The sequence below is a fragment of the Mustela putorius genome, unplaced genomic scaffold (genome assembly GCF_011764305.1).
Source record: "Mustela putorius furo isolate JIRA1106 unplaced genomic scaffold, ASM1176430v1.1 tig00000508_pilon_pilon_pilon, whole genome shotgun sequence".
NCBI classification, from domain to species: Eukaryota; Metazoa; Chordata; class Mammalia; order Carnivora; family Mustelidae; genus Mustela; species Mustela putorius.
In genome coordinates, this window is record NW_025421402.1 from 829,403 (window position 1) to 848,275 (window position 18,873).

Here is an 18,873-nt window from a genome sequence, read left to right on the forward strand (position 1 = left end):
ATATTTTTTTCATGACAAACACTTAAAGAGGAAATAATTTTAAAAATGGCTTTTTTTAGTGGTGGAGGGGGCAGGAATCTCTGTGGGCTGTTGTAATGAAAACAGCCACCCACCTAAACACTAGATACCTGGAGATACAGAGAACGCTAATAATTTGCATCTTATTTATACCCTTACTCCATTTTTTTTTTTTTTTTTTAATTTCCCCACAGCGGTAAGGGCTGACCGAATGCGCGGAGGAAGGAATAAATTTGGGCCAATGTACAAGAGAGACAGGGCCCTAAAGCAACAGAAAAAAGCCCTCATCCGAGCCAATGGACTTAAGCTAGAAGCCATGTCTCAGGTGATCCAAGCAATGCCCTCTGAGCTCACCATCTCTTCTGCAATTCAGAACATGCATTCTGCCTCTAAAGGCCTACCTCTGAACCACGCTGCCTTGCCTCCTACAGACTATGACCGAAGTCCCTTCGTAACATCCCCCATCAGCATGACAATGCCCCCTCCCGGCAGCCTGCAAGGTTACCAAACCTATGGTCACTTTCCCAGCCGGGCCATCAAGTCCGAGTACCCAGACCCCTACACCAGCTCACCAGAGTCGATCATGGGCTATTCCTACATGGATAGTTACCAGACCAGCTCCCCGGCAAGCATCCCACATCTGATAGTGGAACTTCTGAAGTGCGAGCCAGATGAGCCTCAAGTCCAGGCCAAAATCATGGCCTATTTGCAGCAAGAACAAGCTAACCGAAGCAAACATGAAAAGCTGAGCACGTTTGGGCTTATGTGCAAAATGGCTGATCAGACCCTTTTCTCCATTGTTGAGTGGGCCAGGAGTAGTATCTTCTTCAGAGAACTTAAGGTACGTCATGAGCTATGACAGCTTAAAGTCCTCCTTTTGAGAGAGCCCTCACTCTGTTCCTGGTGACTGTATATTCTTGGTGTTGAAAATAGGTTTTCCCTCCTTCTTCGTATGATTTACAGAGTAGAAGAATCTTAGGACCTTGACGTCAAGACTTTCGCCGCTTAACGTGATGGGCCTTTATTCTGTGTAGCTCTTGATTTTTGGGGGGGGGGGGTTGGCATTTCATGGAAAGCGTAGGACATTGGTTTTGGTTTTTGTTTTTCTGAATGACAGAATGTCTTTACTTACTTCCTTTAACTCAGTTGGCTTATGGCTAGAAAATTTAAGTCAGTGTGCACTGGCATCTTGTGAACTTAAAAATACCAAATATAAGGCTTTTATCTTATAATGGTGCCAGTTTAAAAGAAAAAATGCCAGTGTTTAGTTGTGTTTAGACCCTAAAGAATGAAAATGATACCACTGGCTACTAGTGTCAAATAGGTATTTACTACCTGTTTACCCTGACATTAGGTTGGTAAAGCCTTTGTTTTCGGAGCAGATTCCAATAGGATGTTTACTGTCATTGGATGGGGATTGGGCAAATGGTGAGTGCTAGTCCACTTGGCTCGGGTTTAGTTCTCATAATCAGTGTCTGTCGTTGATTTTAATGGATTGGTACATTGTAAACACAGTACGTGTTTGTGTAAGGATCTCTGTTTAACTACATAATTATTTTATTTCCTGAGACTTAAGACTGAATTAATATGGGAGAGTGATACGGAAGTTCGGAATCCAAAAGTAGCTACCAAAGCACTTTTGGGAGTCAGTGGTTTCATTCTCTGTTTTAAGAGCAAAGGTGAATCCTGGAATTTGATTTCCCAGTCTGTCTGTTGCAAAATCAGTTTCTTCCTTTTACTGTCATGGGGCTAGACATGGCTGCTGAAAGACTGTGGTTTCTGAACACCTAGGACTTTTGGAGGAGATTGAAAACTCTTTGAGAGAAGGACAGTACCAAGCAGACTTTCAGTGTAAAGGGCGGCTGTTAAAAACTGTCGTTTTAGATGGAGCAGGGAATATGAAGGCTGTGTGCGAATGGGAAATAGTGCTTTTCATAGCAGTCTTTACTAAGCACTGCGATTTCTACAGGGAAACAAAAAAATGACCTGAGCAGATCCGAAGAAGTTGACAGAACACCACCACCAGGTTGTAAGCACTGTTGATGTATCCAACTCTTAACTCTCTTGTCCTTTATCTCTCCATTTAAAGAGGCCAGAAAGTGGAGATAGATCCTAAGTGCAGAGGACAAGCAGAATGCATTGAGTTAGCACAGTCTGGCCAGGTGTTTTCTGGGTATGTAACAACCACTCTGTGATAATCAAAGTGTTTTTCATGAAAAACAAAAACAAAGGAAACTTCCTGGTGTTCTTAAAGTCACAGCTTTGTTCTTCAGATGGCTGGTAAGGTATCTGAAATGAAAATGAAAATGATTATTTTTTTAAAGACTTATTTATTTATTCGACACAGACAGAGATCACAAGTAGGCAGAGGCAGGCAGAGAGAGAGAAGGGGGGAAGCAGGCTCCCTGCTGAGCAGAGAGCCCGGCGGGGCTTGATCCCAGGAACCTGAGATCATGACCTGAGCCAGAGGTAGAGGTTCAACCCACTGAGCCACCCGGGCACCCCAAAAATGATAATTTTAGATACAACACTAAGAAATGTAACAATGAGGAAAGCACGACCGACCTTTGCAGGCAGATGGACTTTCTTGTTAGAGCTTTGTTTGCTATGACTTAATAACTGTCTTCGTAGGCAAGATATTAATCTCTAGGCTTAGTTTCCCCATTTGTTAAATTGTCCCTGTGGTGTTTATGTGCAGGGGTGGTATGGAGGGCATAACAGTACTTTCACTGAAGAGGTTTTGCAAGGAAGAAAGGAGACTACGTGGGGAAAATATATCTAGGACAGGGAGTCTGACATATATTTTATACTCAGTAAATTAGAGTTCTTTTAAAATTACGATTACCGTGGTTTTATGACAAGTGTATGGAGGCATTGCATAATACTATCTGATACTCAGCATAAAAGCAAGAAGTTCTGCTTTCTTCCTAGTTTGACGTTGGGAAACAATATTACCATGTATGTTACAGAGTAGACAGTAGTACAATTCTATAATAAACAGTCCTAACTACGACTAATTGAGGACATAAAATTTGCCAGACAGTAAGTTGGGTGTACGATGAATACAAAGTTGAGTAAGATGAAAAATACTTCCTCTCAAAGATTTTATAAGACCGTTTCACAGGGGCACCTGGGTGGCTCAGTGGGTTAAGCCTCTGCCTTCGGCTCAGGTTATGATGTCAGGGTCCTGAGATGGAGCCCCCCATCAGGCTCTCTGCTCAGCAGGGAGCCTGTTTCCCCCTATCTCTGCCTGCCTCTCTGCCTACTTGTGATCTCTCTCTGTCAAATAAATAAATAAAATCTTCCAAAAAAAAAAAAAAAAGACAGTTTCATAAATACCTATTTAAAAAAGACAGCTGAAGTTGCATTTCACAAATCCACAGGGGAAGAAATCATGTATATCATTTACTTGTCAAAAAAGGAAACATTATGAAGGGAATATAGACAGCCACAGGTAGGATTTTAAGAGTGCTGAGAAAGCACTCTTCCTCTCCAGATTTCTCTTTTCCTACCCCTGCCGCTAAATTCTACAAGATTCTTCTGTAGGGTGTGTGGTTTCATATTTGCCTGAAACACAAATCCTTTGGGCATGGGGCATATTAAAGCATTATCAGTCATTTATACTGTTGTTTAACGTATTTATCAGTCTTTCATAAGAAGATGATTTGAAAAAAGGAAAAGGAAAGAAAGTACAAACATTGGGGGTGTGGGCTTGCATTGAAAAGAGTAATTCAATGTAAGCATTTTTCAGAGAAGAAAAAGTAGAATTTAGAATAACTTGGGCAGTTTCAATACAGAGCTAGAAGGTGACTATTCACACTTGGAAGAATTCCTTTTCCTTTTGTTTATAAATTTGTCACAAAATAGAGCAGGATGTTGGAAGCCAACTTTGAAACATGGGCATCACCATGGTATTTCTCCAGGACAGCGGCTTTCAAGTTTTTAAACTACGACCTGCAGAAAATTTTTATTTTACATTGGAACTTGGTGTACCAAAGCTCGCTCTCTCTCACACACACGAAACAAACCAGAGTTTGACTGGACATTACATGACCTTCTCCATGCTGTGCACTCTGATATTTTCTACTCTGTTCTGCTTTAATCTGATTTACTTCATGTTTTTAAAAATTTCTGGTCATCACCCACTGAATTGATTACATGACCCACTGATGAGGCGTAACCTGCAGTTCAAGAAACGTTGCTCAGGGGAAGGTTCTGTAAGCCATCCATTGGGTCTTGCCTACACGGCATTGTTAAGTGCAAGTCCTGAAAAGTCCTCTTGCCTCTGGCATGGCCTCCAACACATCCCCAAAGCCTAGAGCCCAGTCCTCACCCTATCTTCCTGCAAAAGTGGTAATTTTTAAATAGTCCTTTGGGAAGATCAATCCCCCCCTTTATATATTTATATATAATTTTTTAAAAAGATTTTATTTATTTATTTGATAGACAGCACAAGTAGGCAGAGAGGCAGGCAGAGAGAGGAAGGGGAGCAGGCTCCCTGCTGAGCAGAGAGCCCGATGCGGGGCTCAATCCCAGGACCCTGGGATCATGACCCAAGCCAAAGGCAGAGGCTTAACCCACTGAGCTACCCAGGCGCTCCCCTTTAAACCTTTGTCTTTTTCTTGTTAAGTTCACAACAAATTACCCATCAAATGGGGCAGATTGCTTATATCTCTATGACCCCAAGATGAAAACTCACATGTTTGTTCCTGGAGAGTAATAGGATAATAAGGCAGTTTTGCAAATGACCCCTTGCTCACTATCCCAGGACAAGTTACATCCTCTACCATGTATAAAAGGAGAGAGTACAGATTTCATTTGTTTACTGTTTAAGGGAACAGAAGAGCCAGAGGGAATTCGGTGGGTTGTTTTGTTTTTCTACAGGGCCACAAGATGCAAAAAAGATATTCTTGTTCCTGTTCAAAATAACTGTAATGAGGAAGGGGAAATTAACAACTCCCAACCTCACAGTTCATGTAATATCTCATAAATGGCAAAAGAAGAAAAAAGACTATATATTTATAGAAACTGTGCAGTTTCAGAGTTGGAAGAGGATTGGGGAAGAAGGGATATGGGACTCCTAAATGAGCTGCTTGGTTTTTCTATACACCTATAAGGGACAGTTCTAATTCCAATCCAAAATACTGGCATGAGAACGATGAAATTAATACTGTGAAACCAGTACCTTTCAAAACTGCACAGGTGCATCAAAAGATATTCCAGGCCTAGAAACCAGATTTTCCAGAGTTTGAAGACATGGTGGAGATCATTTGACCCACCTCTCACTTAGGCAGAAGAAGAAACCGAGGCAGGAGTGGACTTGAGACTTGCTCAGGATGATACAGCTAGCAGATGTCAGAATTGGGACTGGCAGACTCAGGTTCAGAAAAGCAGTACTTTGTACAGACCCCTCCCCACCCCCAAGACACACACACAAATAGGCAGTGTAACCTTTGACTCTGAAAACACAGGTCTTTGCCAGTGAAGCTAAAGCAAATCTCTAGGTTATCAGAAGTCCATCACTACCATCCAATTACCAAATCACTAATAATCAGTGAGACAGATTTTCTCTGAGCCCAGAAGACCCCTGGGGAGTGAATGAGTCACGTTAGAAAGCTACAATAATTCTTCCAGGCCTCTGGGATCTCATTCAGTAGAGTGGATCTACCAGCTAGCACTTCTGAGCAATGAAAGCATGTCCAGAACCTTCATTCATACTTACCCTCCACAGATAGTGGACTCTGCTGGGAGAATCTGGTTCAGCAACAACACATGGGCTGTGCTCAGCAGTTAAAATGGCTAAATACAGTTACATCCTGGGTTCTACTTGATGCCTGGCATGTTCAGCATGGGTTCCATTTTATGTACGTTTGTGAAAAGACAGAGAATACAAGATTGCAGTCAGGTGCTAGAAGAGCCACTAATTATAAAAGGATTAGAAGTGTTTTCTGAGGTAATGTCCTAAATCCGACACACCTTCTAATCTTCAAACCCAATCTGTCGTATGATGGCCCATACTCTGACTTTTTTCCTCTTGGTTTTTTGAAACTAAGAGCAAATTCAAGACCTCCTCTCGCTGCTGAAAGACCTGTCTTTGTGAGTCAAGAAGATTGTATGTTTTCTTTGTTATTTTTCTCTCATCTGGGTCTTAAATATCTCACAAACACAAGAGCAGTAAGAAACTAATTCCCACTTTGTTGAACAACTAATGAATCTGGAGGATCTATTTGATCTTCTAATGAGACCAGATGTCTTAAGAGGATTCTGGGAATGGATATATAAGAACTTGCCCTCGATGAATGATTCTGATACATGTAGGAATAAAAAAAAAAATCTAAATTAATCCTGACTGAAACACATAACTAGCATTTCTGTGGAAAATAGGTCTCAGAGACTCAGGGAGTTTGTGCCAAAGGAATTCAGCCATGCCGAAGCCAGTTTCTAAGCATGGTTTTGACTAAAGCGTGGAGGCTGGGGTAGGATTAAACCTTCCTTTTGCTCTTCCTTCTCGATCATAGAAGCTTTCTTTTCTTTTCTTTCTTTCTTTTTTTTAAAGATTTTATTTATTTATTTGACAGACAGAGATCACAGTAGGCAGAGGGGGTGGGGGAAGCAGGCTCCCTGCTGAGCAGAGAGCCCAATGGGGGGCTCAATTCAGATCATGACCTGAGCCAAAGGCAGAGAGACCTTAACCCACAGAGCCACCCAGGCGCCCTCATAGAAGCTTTTTGAGCAGAGTTTTATTTATTTATTTTGAACATTCTATTCTAGATCCTTTTCCCCAAGCCTTTGTTCACCTCTCATAACCAATATAGGTTTCTAGTCTGAGATTAAGTTGGATCTGCCCCATTTTCAAGCTGTAGTCTTCAGGAAGCTTACTTAGTCCTTTTCTCTGCGTGTGTGTGTATGTGTGTGTTGGCGGGGAGTGAGGGGGGCAGTAGAGAAAGCACCTGCAGAGTGTCTCCCCACATTCCGCTGCTGTCCAGCCCCAGCATCCCCTCCACTTGCTTCCGTGGCTTCCCAGAGTTACAGCCAGCCATGTCATGTACCCTGGATGCAGAGTGGTCACTCTGGAAGGAGACTGTATGCAGGACACAAACTTCAGCGTGATTTCCATTCCAGAAGAGAGAGTTTTTTTGTGAGGGTGAATTAAAACATTTATTACCAATTCAGTTACTTCACAAGGTATCAGAATAAAGTAAATCGGTCCTACACAGGTTTGCAAGGAAATGAGAAATCCAGCCTTTCTTTCTTGCACTGGAGGTGGGCATAGAACTTTTCTTCTGACCTTAGGAACTGGAAGAGAATTGGCAAGTTTGACTTAGATGGGCTCTCAGGTCTCCTCAGGTGTCAGGCATCTGCTTCTGAGATTTCTTCCAGGCAGACCTGGTCTGGTTGATGGTGTTGAGATTTCTGTTATTCCAGTTTTCCTTGTTCATACGTGTGCAGCGTAGGCTGAGTGCGTGCCTGTTATCAGTGAAGGAACCCATTATCTTACCTTCTTGTTTCACGCTCCAGTGGATGAATCCACTCTTCTCAGTCAGTGCCATGACTGCTGTGGCTGGCTCTTTAGTTGGTCGCTGACAGTGTCCATCTGACTGCAGACACATGCGTTCTTTACCGTCCCTATTTTTTTTTTTTTAAAGATTTTATTTGTTTATTGGACAGAGATCACAGGTAGGCATAGCAGTGGGTGGGGGGGTGGCGGGGAACAGGGGAGCAGGGAGAGAGGGAAGCAGGCTCCCTGCTGAGCAGAAGCCGGATGTGGGGCTCCATCCCAGGACCCTGGGATCATGACCTGAGCCGAAGGCAGAGGCTTAACACTGAGCCACCCAGGTGCCCCTACCTTCCCTGTTTTTTACAGGGATGTCATGAAAGTACACCAGGCACCTTGAAACTGCTCTGGGCTACTTTTTTTTATTAAGGTATAATTTCTATCTAAACTCACTCTGTAGTGTACAGTCGAATATAGAACAATCTATCACTTCCTCAAATTCTCCTGTGCTCCTGGATGGTCCAAGCCTCTCCCTGCTTAGCTTCTGTCAATCTTTGTTTTTGTCCTTGTAGATTGTGGTTCCTTTTTTTTTTTTTTTTTTTTTAAAGTCAGCTCTACACTCAACATGGGGCTCGAACTTACGACCCTGAGATCAAGAGTCACATTCTCTATTGACTGAACCAGCCAGGTGCCCCGGTATGTAGTTACTTTTTAAAAGTATTAACTTCTCTTTATTCTGTGAGTATACATCTATATAAGCCGCAGACTCAGTTTAGACTCTAACTTCCTGAAGTCTGGTTTCGGTGTGATGGGGTACTGGTCGCTTCCGTGCAAACACAGCCTCCATGGGAAGCCGGGATATTTGGTAGGAGTGTTAGTAGCGGTGATTATAGCTTCATACTGGCTTTGCTTGTTCATACACCGATTTGCTTCCTGTTCCTATTCATCTGTTCGTTATCTCCTACAATCATGGGGAGAGCATGAGAATAGCCAACCACACCCATGAAATCCATGTTTAACTGGCTTGGCCATCATCAGGTGTTTGTGAGCAATGAGGATAGGAAGAAAATCGACACTTTTCTTGCTGTGCTCAAGGTCAGATGGTGAAGGGAGAAGTCCCTTGGGTGTTCCCTATTTGCCTGCTGTAGTACTGAGGGCTTTCAGGCCATTTTCTGGTTTGTTTAGGACAGCCCTGTGGAGTGAGTGTGATATAAAGGTCTCCCTTAGGTGCAAGAGCTTGAGTAAAGGCTTGGACTATTGCTGTCAAACAGTATGTTTTTTTTATGGAGGGTATGTCCGCCCGATCTTCATCATGCTCAGGGGCGCAGTGGCCCACAGAAACACTGAGTTACTTGATTAGTAAAAGTTTGCCGCCATTTTATTTTTATTTTCTTTTATTTTGGGGGGAGGAAATGGGGGAGAGGGAGAAAGAGAATCTTAAGCAGATTCCATGCCCATTCTGGAGCCCAGTATGGGGCTCGATCTCACAACCCAGAGATCATGACCTAAGCCTAAATCAAGAGTCAGATGCTTAACCAGCGGAGCCCGCCCCCCGACCAGGCACCCCGCCGCCTCCTTTTTTAATCAAACAGTCCCTTCAGTCAGTTAATCTGCTATTACCAGCAAAATTCATGAGGGTACTTGAATCAGTTTGGTTTCCAAGAAGAAGGGATAAAGGGGGGAGGGCAAAGATATGGGAAAAACCTGGGGGAGGTAATTTACATCCAAAGCTTGGGGTAACATGAACGGGTGAGAGTTTAAGGAAGACTCAAGGTCACAGAAAGCACTTCCATTTTCCTTGACTAGAGTGTGGACAATGGAGGATAATAATAGTTGCCATTTATTGAGCTTTACTGTGAGTCAGACAGTTAAGTGCTTTACATGTGTTCTCTTATTTAACACTCACCTGATCCCTGTGAGGCAGACATGATTATTCTGTGTATGCAGATGAGGATACCAAGACCTAGAGACCTACCCCAGGCCGCATAGTTCATGGTAGTAATGCTGTCATTGAAACAAAACGTAGGGGTGCCTGGGCGGCTCAGTCGGTTAAATGTCTGACTCTTGATTTCAGCTCAGGTGATGATCTCAGGGTTGTGGGATGGAGCCCCCCATTGGGCTTCATGCTCCACTGAGTCTGCTTGGGATTCTTTCTCCCTCTGCCCCCCACGCATGCTCTCTCTTTCTCAAAAAAAAAAAAAAAAAGTTTATGGAAGTCTTTGGTAAAGTGTAAAGTATTTGATTGTTGCCATTTTTACTGTGCCCATATCTGTATATACTACGTTACAACAGGTCTTAAAGGACCTCTGTTACTCTTAAACTGCATGGAGCAATTTACCTTAAATTGGCCCAAGAATATGTGTGATCCCTACTCCTGACAAGGGGCTTGAACTCAAAACCCCAAGATCAAGTCACATGTTCCTCCAAGGAGGCCATCCAGGCCCCCCCCCATCTTTCTTCCCCTCCCCTTCCCTACCCCCCACTTTTTTTTTTTTTTTTTTTTTTTTTTTTTTTTTAAAGAGGAGGACATCGTAGAAAAAGTACTGAGCAGTTTGGTACCATAGTATCAGAAGGGTGTCAGGGTTGCCACTGGCTGCAGAGGTCTTCCCCTGAGTCTTCATTTGTGACCCCTGACTGTAACTGGAGGGTGTGTAGCAGTGTGGTGCTCCCAATGGGGGAATACCTGGGTAGGCCTTCTCCACCGCGCTCCCGCCCCTCCCGTGTCCAGCAGGAGCTCTGACTGCACACTTGCTAGAAGCAGGTTCATTCGTCTGCCTGCTCAGAAGCAGCTGCGTGCCTGCTCTCAGGGGGTCCCCAGGGTCCCTGCTCACTGCATCACCTGCACTCGCCCAGTGGGGTGCACAGATCGCTCAGGGGTCTCATGGTAAGTCTGCTAGTGTTCCTCATTGTTGGGGAGCTGGAGCTCCCCCAGCCCCTGAGCCTGCTGGGTCCTCTCTCATGCGGCATCCACTGTCAGACAAAGTCAGGTAATGGGTAAAAAAAAAACCTCTGAAAACATGACTCATGTGTGACGCCCCTTAACACACTTTTGAAGGACTTTGCCCTCTGAACCTAGGAGGTAAAATAGGTCTTTTTATTTTCCAAGGTAAGTGAAGAATGACTTCGCTCTGACTTATTCTTCCACGGCTTGGAAGTAGATCATACAAATCTTGGAGGGCTCAACATCCATTTGCAGAATGGCTGCATGGAAATGGGGCATTTAAGCTATTCTTCACTTTAAAGTCATTAATCTCTAACCCAAGAACACCACCCACGCTCAGGAACGACAACGTGCAGTGCCTCAGCTAATCCAGCCGCTGGGTCTTTCTTGAATGACTGGCACCAAAAACCCAATTCCATCTGCACTTCTGTGTCATCCAGGCACCTGGCTGAGCTCAAGCTGCAGGTGGCGTGGGGGGTCCTGGCATGCCTCTCTGCAGACTCTCTGACCTTCTGTGTCCATGTCTTTGTTCTCCATTCCCCTCCACTTCCACCTCCCTTTTCTTTCTGTCCAGACTCCCTTCCTCTTTTCCTTTTTAAAGATTTTATTCATTTATTTGAGAGAGAGAGAACAAGAGAGTGAGCGCAAAATGGGGAGGGTCAGAGGGAGAGGGACAAAGAAGCAGGCGCTCCAGTGAGCTGGGAGCTTCAGTCGGGACTTGATCCCAGGAATTCAGGATCATGATCGGGTGACCTCTCTCTTACTCAACTTAACTTTTCTTCCTTCTCTTCTTATGCCTCCGGCTGCTCAAATGTGCCTGTAGGCATCACAGTAATGTCCCCCCCGCCCCCCTGCCGCATCCGTAGGGGATTCATTTCAAGACTCCCAGTGGGTGCCTATAACTCCAGATGGGACTGAACCCTAAGCATTACTATTTTTTCCTACATACACATACCTGTGATAAAATATAATTCGTAAATTAGGCACAGTAAGAGATTGACAACCACTAATAGTAAAAGAACAATGCTAACAAGATACTGTCATAAGTTTTGTGACTGTGGTCTCTAACTGTGATCTCTTACTGTATTGTACCCACCATTCTTACTGTGATGGAGAGGATCAAAGAGGCCTAGGTGATGAGATGTAGTGAGGGGAATGGCGTAGGCATCGTGACGGGGTCGACACTGGGGAGGGCGAAACCGTGGTTGGGAGGGAACTACTGTATGTGGTACAGCATTGTGGCTCAGAGACCGCATGGTTACTAACCCCCTGTCCTGGGTTGTATCTCTTTTTTCCTTCAAGTGAAATGTGGAGCAAGGGGGACAGTCTGAACTCTCCAAGGATGGATAGAGAAAGCAAGAGAAGCAGTTGGGTAGATGGGTTCTAGGAATGCGGTGTAAGCAGGGATAAGGGGTAGGACTTCTGTCCGGTCCCTCCACGGTGCAAGGTGACTGCCATACAGTAGCGCCTTCTGCTGGGAGTAGCAGGTCCGCCTTCTCCATCCGAAGAGGATACTGTGGCTGCAGGCTCAGCAGAGGGACTGCATAAATCCCCTGTAATTCTCATACAGAGACACCTAGAAAATTCTAGGTTGTCAAGTAGTAGTGAGCGTTTCTGTGCCTGACAGGGTTGTTTTAGTTAGCCAAATCTCCACCCGGTCCCACAGGTGGTTCCCAATGTTTTTCCTCACTTTTAACTTCCTCCTTGGAAATGAGCTTCAAATGTCATAGGCTCTTGACCTGCCATGACCACAAGCCTGAGAATTTTTTGTATGTGGTGTGCTCCGAAGGAATAGCCAGAGACTGTGCGATCTGAAGTCTGCAGGACGATGGGGTCCTGCTGCTGCTGTTAGTGTCTCTCCAAAGACGAAAGAAAAACCACACGATCTTGAATTTTTAGAAATGTCACTAGGCTTACACAACTTCAGGATTAACTTTACAACCAGACTTGATCCAGCTTCTAATTCTGTAAGAATGCTTTTTCTTTACATGACAGAAGAGTTGGCCAATCGGTCCAAAGTCTGTCCTTCATTGTGCAATAAGGGCATTGCAGAGGCAGAATGTAACCTCACACCGGTGCCTTTAATGGCACTGGCCTCTGCCTTTTCATTTTGGGAGCGTGGATGTAACTGGCCTTTCATCAGTGGTTCATAGTGTTGGTTTTTAAAGTCTATGGCAAGACCACCTCCTGTGAGTTGACTATCACATTTCTAAATAACCCTGTTTACAGAATATTTTACTTGGTAGAGTAGTATAATTATTTCATTTAAATTAAAAACATATTTTTATGGGAGGGAGATGCAGTAAAAACACAGGATACGTGCCGGATTAATGCACTCAAGACTGAGAGGGAGACGGACTCTTCAGTCGGAAAGGCAACCCACATACATCTTGTCTATGAAGCAACATTAAATAATATATTTTTGGTAAGATGACAGTCCTTGTAGTGATTTAAATGATTTTAATTCGCGTTACTGATTTTATACAGGCACACCCACATTCATTTGCTAGAAAATAATAATATGTACCCAAGTGGTTCTCCTTAGCAGATCTTGTGTGTATGTATCCCAGAGTTTTGAGGGCATATCCTGTTTTTAGACATGTTCTCTGAAATGTTGGCTCATTCAAAGGCCCGTTTTACGTTGACTGCCGTATCCTACCTACTCTGCAATCACTACAAATGCTGATTTACCGCAATACATCCGATCATCGCAGTTGTGCTCTTTGGATCTAAAGTTACGATGTTGGCTAATTAAAAAACACACACACACTAAATACTACATTTCCCCTTGTAAAATAATGATACAGACTTAGTGTTTGTGCAGAAGTGTTGGCAATAGAATTCTTCAAAAGTTTTCCTTTGGGTGATGAAAAGCTGTTAGATTATTTTCACCAGCTAATCAAATGTAATTGGGTAGCTTGAAGTGCCTTAGCTTTTCCTTGTACAGTTATCAAAGTGGGAAATGTAACTCAGGGAGCTGATGAAAGGCGTCTCTCGTGGTATTCTTTCAATTATAGATCTTAGAGAGTGAATGAAAGAACAGGTCTGCTGCTAAAAACTCAGAAGCCTGAAATGCCCCTTAATGTTAACTGCTGTATTAGCTAGTTAACACGTTATTGTATATTTTAATTGATTCTTGCTCCAGCTTTGGAGGAAAAATTCTAGATTTGTTTGGTAAGTAAATTAAAGTGCAGGGCTGGGGTGGGGGTGTGCTTGGGCACAATAATGTTGTTTACATGGGGTTCAAATCTTGTCAGATATTTGTTTACAGCAAAAACAATAGCTCTGGTTCACTTTCATGGGGAATAACTTGCTTTAAAAGCATTCATATTTTGTACTCATGCCTCGGGATTCATGGTGATGAGTGTTTTTGAAGGTGTCTTATTTGAGCATTGATGACTACTATGGTTTTGTCAATGAAATGTTGGAATCTTCGAAAGATAACTTCAGTGCAGTCATATATTTGGATGGGTGCAAGTGAGGTGGTAGCTTTTTGAAAAGCACCAAAACACACTATGCATTTCCACCAGGATGTAGCATTTCTCTTTATGGTTGAATCACATGCTAGAGCTGCCCCTCAAACACTTCTGGCATGAATAATTTGTCGTGATTTAGGATTAGGTCAGATTCGGTTTTTGTACATTCTTTCACTGGTTCGCTGGCTCATTCATTCAACGTTCAGTGAGCCTCAACTGTGTGTCCATCTCTGTGCTGAATTGCTAGAGATAAGAATGAAAGCAGTCCTCACGTGTTTACATATCAAGCCCTCCAGGGCACTTTCCTCAGTTAAAGTAGAACTCACTGGCATTAATGCAGCACTAAAATACAGGGGCAAACCCTACCCTGGAAATCTTGTGCAAGTACTTGCGATGGCCATGCAAAAGATCCTGACTGTGCTCACATTGATATTTAAGATTCTTTCTGAACTGAAAAATACAAGTTAATGCTCACAGACGACAGGACCCTTGAGAAACATGGCCTTAGTCCAGTAATGACACATGGTGAGAGCTTTGCCCAGAACGTCGTGCAAGCTCTTTGGAGGACTTAAACCCAGTGTAGACCGTAGTGACTGATGGACCTATGTGTACTGTATTATTTCATGATTTCGGTTTTGGTATAGAATTTCCATTGTTTCCCAGCATTTAGCCGGTAGTGCGTTCCAGTATTGTCTTTTTAGGTGCTTAAATTTTGTCACTGTTGTTGCAAAGAAGGCATATGGTTGGTATCTTTCACATACTTACCTTCCTTTGTCTTTCAAGTAGGGCCCTCCTTTTGCCTCTAGGTAAATTTCAGTTACTGGTGACATGTATGTATTTGAGGTCTTGGTCCTTGTTTAGTATTTAGTTTAAATAATCATGATATTTTAATATTTCTGCAGTGTAACATACTTTTTTTTATGATGTTTTTTAAATGACAATTTAACCTCAGACTGATCTATTGCTGTTCATGTTGTATTCATTGATTTAATGGCATCAAATCAGCCTTCTAATTTATATCTGTATTGAAGGGGAGCTGTCTAGCCCAGTGTACCTAAAGTGATCACACATGAGCTTTTAAAATTACTTGTTCTAGGCCCTAGCTCCAACCTGATGAATTATTCCTTCCTTCATTAAGCATATGTTCATTAAATGCCCAGTATGTTGCCCAGTCCTATTCTAGACCAGGGGATACTATAGTGAGCCAGATCGACAAGGGCGCTGCTTTTTTATTAGTGTTCACACTCTCATGGAAGCAGATGATAAACAAGCCAATAAAAATAATGAGAACTGATAGCATAAAAGAGTAAGTAGGATATGGGGAGGGAGGGAGCTCTTAATCAGAGAAGTGATATGAAGAGCTGATACTCAAGGTAAAATCTCGATATCAGTATAGAAGTAGGCTCACTAAATCTGCAGATACAGGAAGAGCAAGTGCAACAGCCCTGAGGTAGAAATTAGCTTGACGTTTTCAGGAAATAATGAGGAAAGCCCGTGAGCCTAGAGATTCGTGATTGAGGGAGGAACGTGGGTCTTGATGAGTAGAAAAATTTCACATGGTCCAGCTCATGTAGGGCTTAGGTTTTATTCTGTTTGGAGCAGGAAATTAGAGGAGGATCTTAAACAATGGAGTGACTCCATCAATCCTCATTATAAAAGTGTTGCTCAGGCTACAGGGAGGAAACGGGTTGAAAGAAAGTAGGAGATCCAGCCAGCTAGGAGAGATACCATGGTGGCTTCGATGAGGGCATGACAGTGGAGATAGGGAGAAGTGGATCGATTCAGGATACATGTTGAACTAAAGCTGACAGAATGTGCCAGAAAGGGCTTTGGGAGAAAAGGGTGAGACAAGAAGATATAGGTTTTTAGCTTAAGCCATTGAGAGCCATTTATTGAGAAGGGGGACCGGAATCTCTAGTAGCAAGGACTGCAGATTTTCCAGAAAGCTCCCTGAATACATAGTTGCAGGTGCCAGAGTTGGTCCTTTGATGTCCTCTTTGGGAATGACTGGTTTATTGTGATTCCTCTTCTTATTCCAGAAAACACAGCTAAACTAACCTATGCATATCAGAATTCAAGCCCTTCTGAAAGGGAGGGATTTTCTGCCATCCCCAGCAGTCCATTTCAGAGTTTAACAGAAGTCAAGACATTGTTTTGTATGCAACTTAAACCCTTCTGGGGTATATGTTACTCCCTTTGGGTCTGTCAGTACAGCTGAAGCAGGAGGTCACTCTCCACTTGATCTTAACATCTTAACTTTTTATTTAATTACTTGTTGAGTAGCTGGCTCATGAAAACCTAAAAATATTCTATCATTAAGAGATCCAAACTTGTTGCAGTAATTCAGACAGACGAGTCTTGTTCTGTTTGTTTTGTTTTGTTTTAGAGTGAGTGAGTGAGCTCCTGGTGGGAGTGGTGGCCAAGGTGTGGGGGCGGGGTGGGGAGGGCAGAGGGAGAGAGAATCTTAAGCAGGCTCCATGCTTAGTGCGGAGCCCGATGGAGGGCTCAGTCTCAACAACCCTGAGATCATGACCTGAGCCAAAACCAAGAGTCGGACACCTAACTGACTGAGCCACCCAGGGGTCCCCAAGACAGAAAAGTCTTGTTAAACATAGGGTCACCTGGGTGGCTCCATCAGTTAAATGTCTGCCTTCTACTCAGGTCATGGTCCCAGGGTCCTGGGATCTGCCCCACAATGGGCTCCCTGCTCCTCGAAGAGTCTGCTTCTCCCTCCTTCTGCCCCTCCTCCTGCTCTCGCTCTTGCTGGCTCACTCTCTTGCTGTCTCTCAAATAAATAAAATCTTCAAAAAAAAAAAAACCAAAAGATTCCTATGCTTTCGAAATTCAAATTTGCAAATTCAGTCTGATTGGCATGCAGGGAAATTAAGGGGATGAGACCATTTAGTGTTAGCCCCACATGACTTTTTTGTTCTAAGATGGGCTCTGACCTGAAGGAAGAGGGGAACTTTGGACCACTTGTTTTAAAAGTTATAGAATGCTTCCTTTAAAATTATTTTTCATACTTCAGTATGGATTCTGTAGAAGAATTTGACCCAGAGGTTGAGTCAGTGTCTGGACAGAAGGCTCAGTTTGTTTTCTTCCATACTCCTTTTTAATGAGGATAAAATTCTTTCTAAGCATTAGCTCAAATCCTTTAGTTATCTTTGTTTTTCTTTTAAGCTTTTTCAACTTTCTTTCTATAGTAATACAAAGTGTCCAAGCTATAGTCTTTCTAGTGCTTCTCATTGCACAGAGCAGTGGGCGGTGTTGGATTCTAAAACAAATCCAGGGACTCGTTTGAAATTATAGATGAGCATGAGTATGTCATACCAGAATTAGTAACCCTGTTCGTAGTAGTGAGTGTTATCTATTTGAATTCTTCCATTTCCTGATATTCCAAAAGGTCTTTGTTTCCCAATACATAGCGCCTACCTTACTTACTTCACTTCCAGGCATTGGAAAAAAGTGGTTATTATTTTGTCGATATCTTTGCAGTTGCAAAAACTTCTTACCAGGTCACTTACCAACCTGAGTCAGTGGTCACTTGGAGCAAAGATAGGTACCAGCTTTGTGGATCCTGGAGCTGACAGTTTAGGAAGGTCTTGATGAAAGAGAATGTATAAATATCCTTTGCACATATTGATAAAACAGACCTTCTGTGTACAATTTCTTGGATCCATAGAGAGCCTAGAAAGTGCCGGTACTTGGGAAGGTTTCGGAAGCTTAAGTTCTTTAGTTGCAGGTAGAAGACTTCTGATTTGCCCACATACACATATACATGTACTTCTGCTGCGCCGTATGCGTATGTCAACTCACCACAATATACGCTTTAAATATTTTATAATTCAGTGTCAGTTATACCTCAATAAAGCAATAAATAAGTGGTAGCTGGAACCAAAGGAATATATGTTAATTAAATGAATGGACAGCAGGGTCCCTTTGTGGACTTCTGGTTTGAAAAGCAATGAGAGCAAGAAGGCAGTCTGATGACTTCTATTCACCAAGACAGATCTTTGAGCGTCTTACGGTTTTTATTTCTAAATAGTCCACGAATCAAGAATATCCTTTCAATAAAGTGATTAATCGGGAGATTTCATAGACGGTTTCTGCATAATAACATTTAATAGAAAGTCTGTTCTAAAACTCGGATGTATAAAGCAGTCTGAATTAGAGCTGATTTTCGTGTCTGGCTTTGGCTCTGAGACTGCACCACACTTGTATGAACACGAGCAGAAATGACGTTAGCGGAGTGTCCGTCTTCGTGTGTTGGCCATCAAGCAAGTGGGAGAATTCTCAAAGAATTTGTAGGGAATAATCAAAAGATGTTGGTGTACTTTGTAAGAGAGTGAAAATAAGCTTACCTTTTGAGATAAGATCAAAACTCCCAACTTTTCCTAGATAGATACCCTATCTTTCCTAGATAGATACCCTTTTATGCAGTGGACTTTTTGAGTCCTTTTCATTGGTTAGGAATTACCCAGATGGCTAACTGGTGAGAATTTATAGAGATCAGTCACCTCATAGGTGGAACAACTTTGATTAAGGTTCTTTGATTTCTAAATTAAATATACCATACAGATCACTTTCAGAGAGAGGAACTCATATCCACAAAATACTATTTCAACTGCTTTTGAAGTTTTGGTGTTTCTACAGCTTTGAGCCCTATCCCTCTTCCCTTGATGAGGGAGAAAAAAACCTTAACGTACCAATAATTACTTTAGATCTGAAAGCACTTTGCTGCACAGATGTAATGTTTTACAAAGGTTTCTGAAGGAAGGAGTATTCATTTAGCTTTAACTTTACCAAAACAAAACATTAGGTAAAAACACAGTGAAAGGGCACTTAAACCAACAGTGGTGCCCAAACTCTATTGTTCTATTACATTTGAGTGTAGGGCACATCCACTTGTTAAATTATCCCATATTGACAATTGGTGAGTAAAC

At 42.7% G+C, this 18,873-nt stretch overlaps 1 protein-coding gene across 4 annotated transcripts in view; it reads left to right on the forward strand.

The window, feature by feature from the left end:
• NR5A2 (nuclear receptor subfamily 5 group A member 2) overlaps positions 1–18,873 on the forward strand; it is a 138,568-nt gene that overhangs the window by 20,479 nt on the left and 99,216 nt on the right. For all 4 annotated transcript variants that reach the window (XM_004756231.3, XM_004756233.3, XM_004756236.3 and 1 more), the window contains one exon: positions 213–859. In XM_004756231.3, the coding sequence (XP_004756288.1) occupies positions 213–859 (647 nt within the window). The remainder of the gene's footprint in view (positions 1–212; positions 860–18,873) is intronic.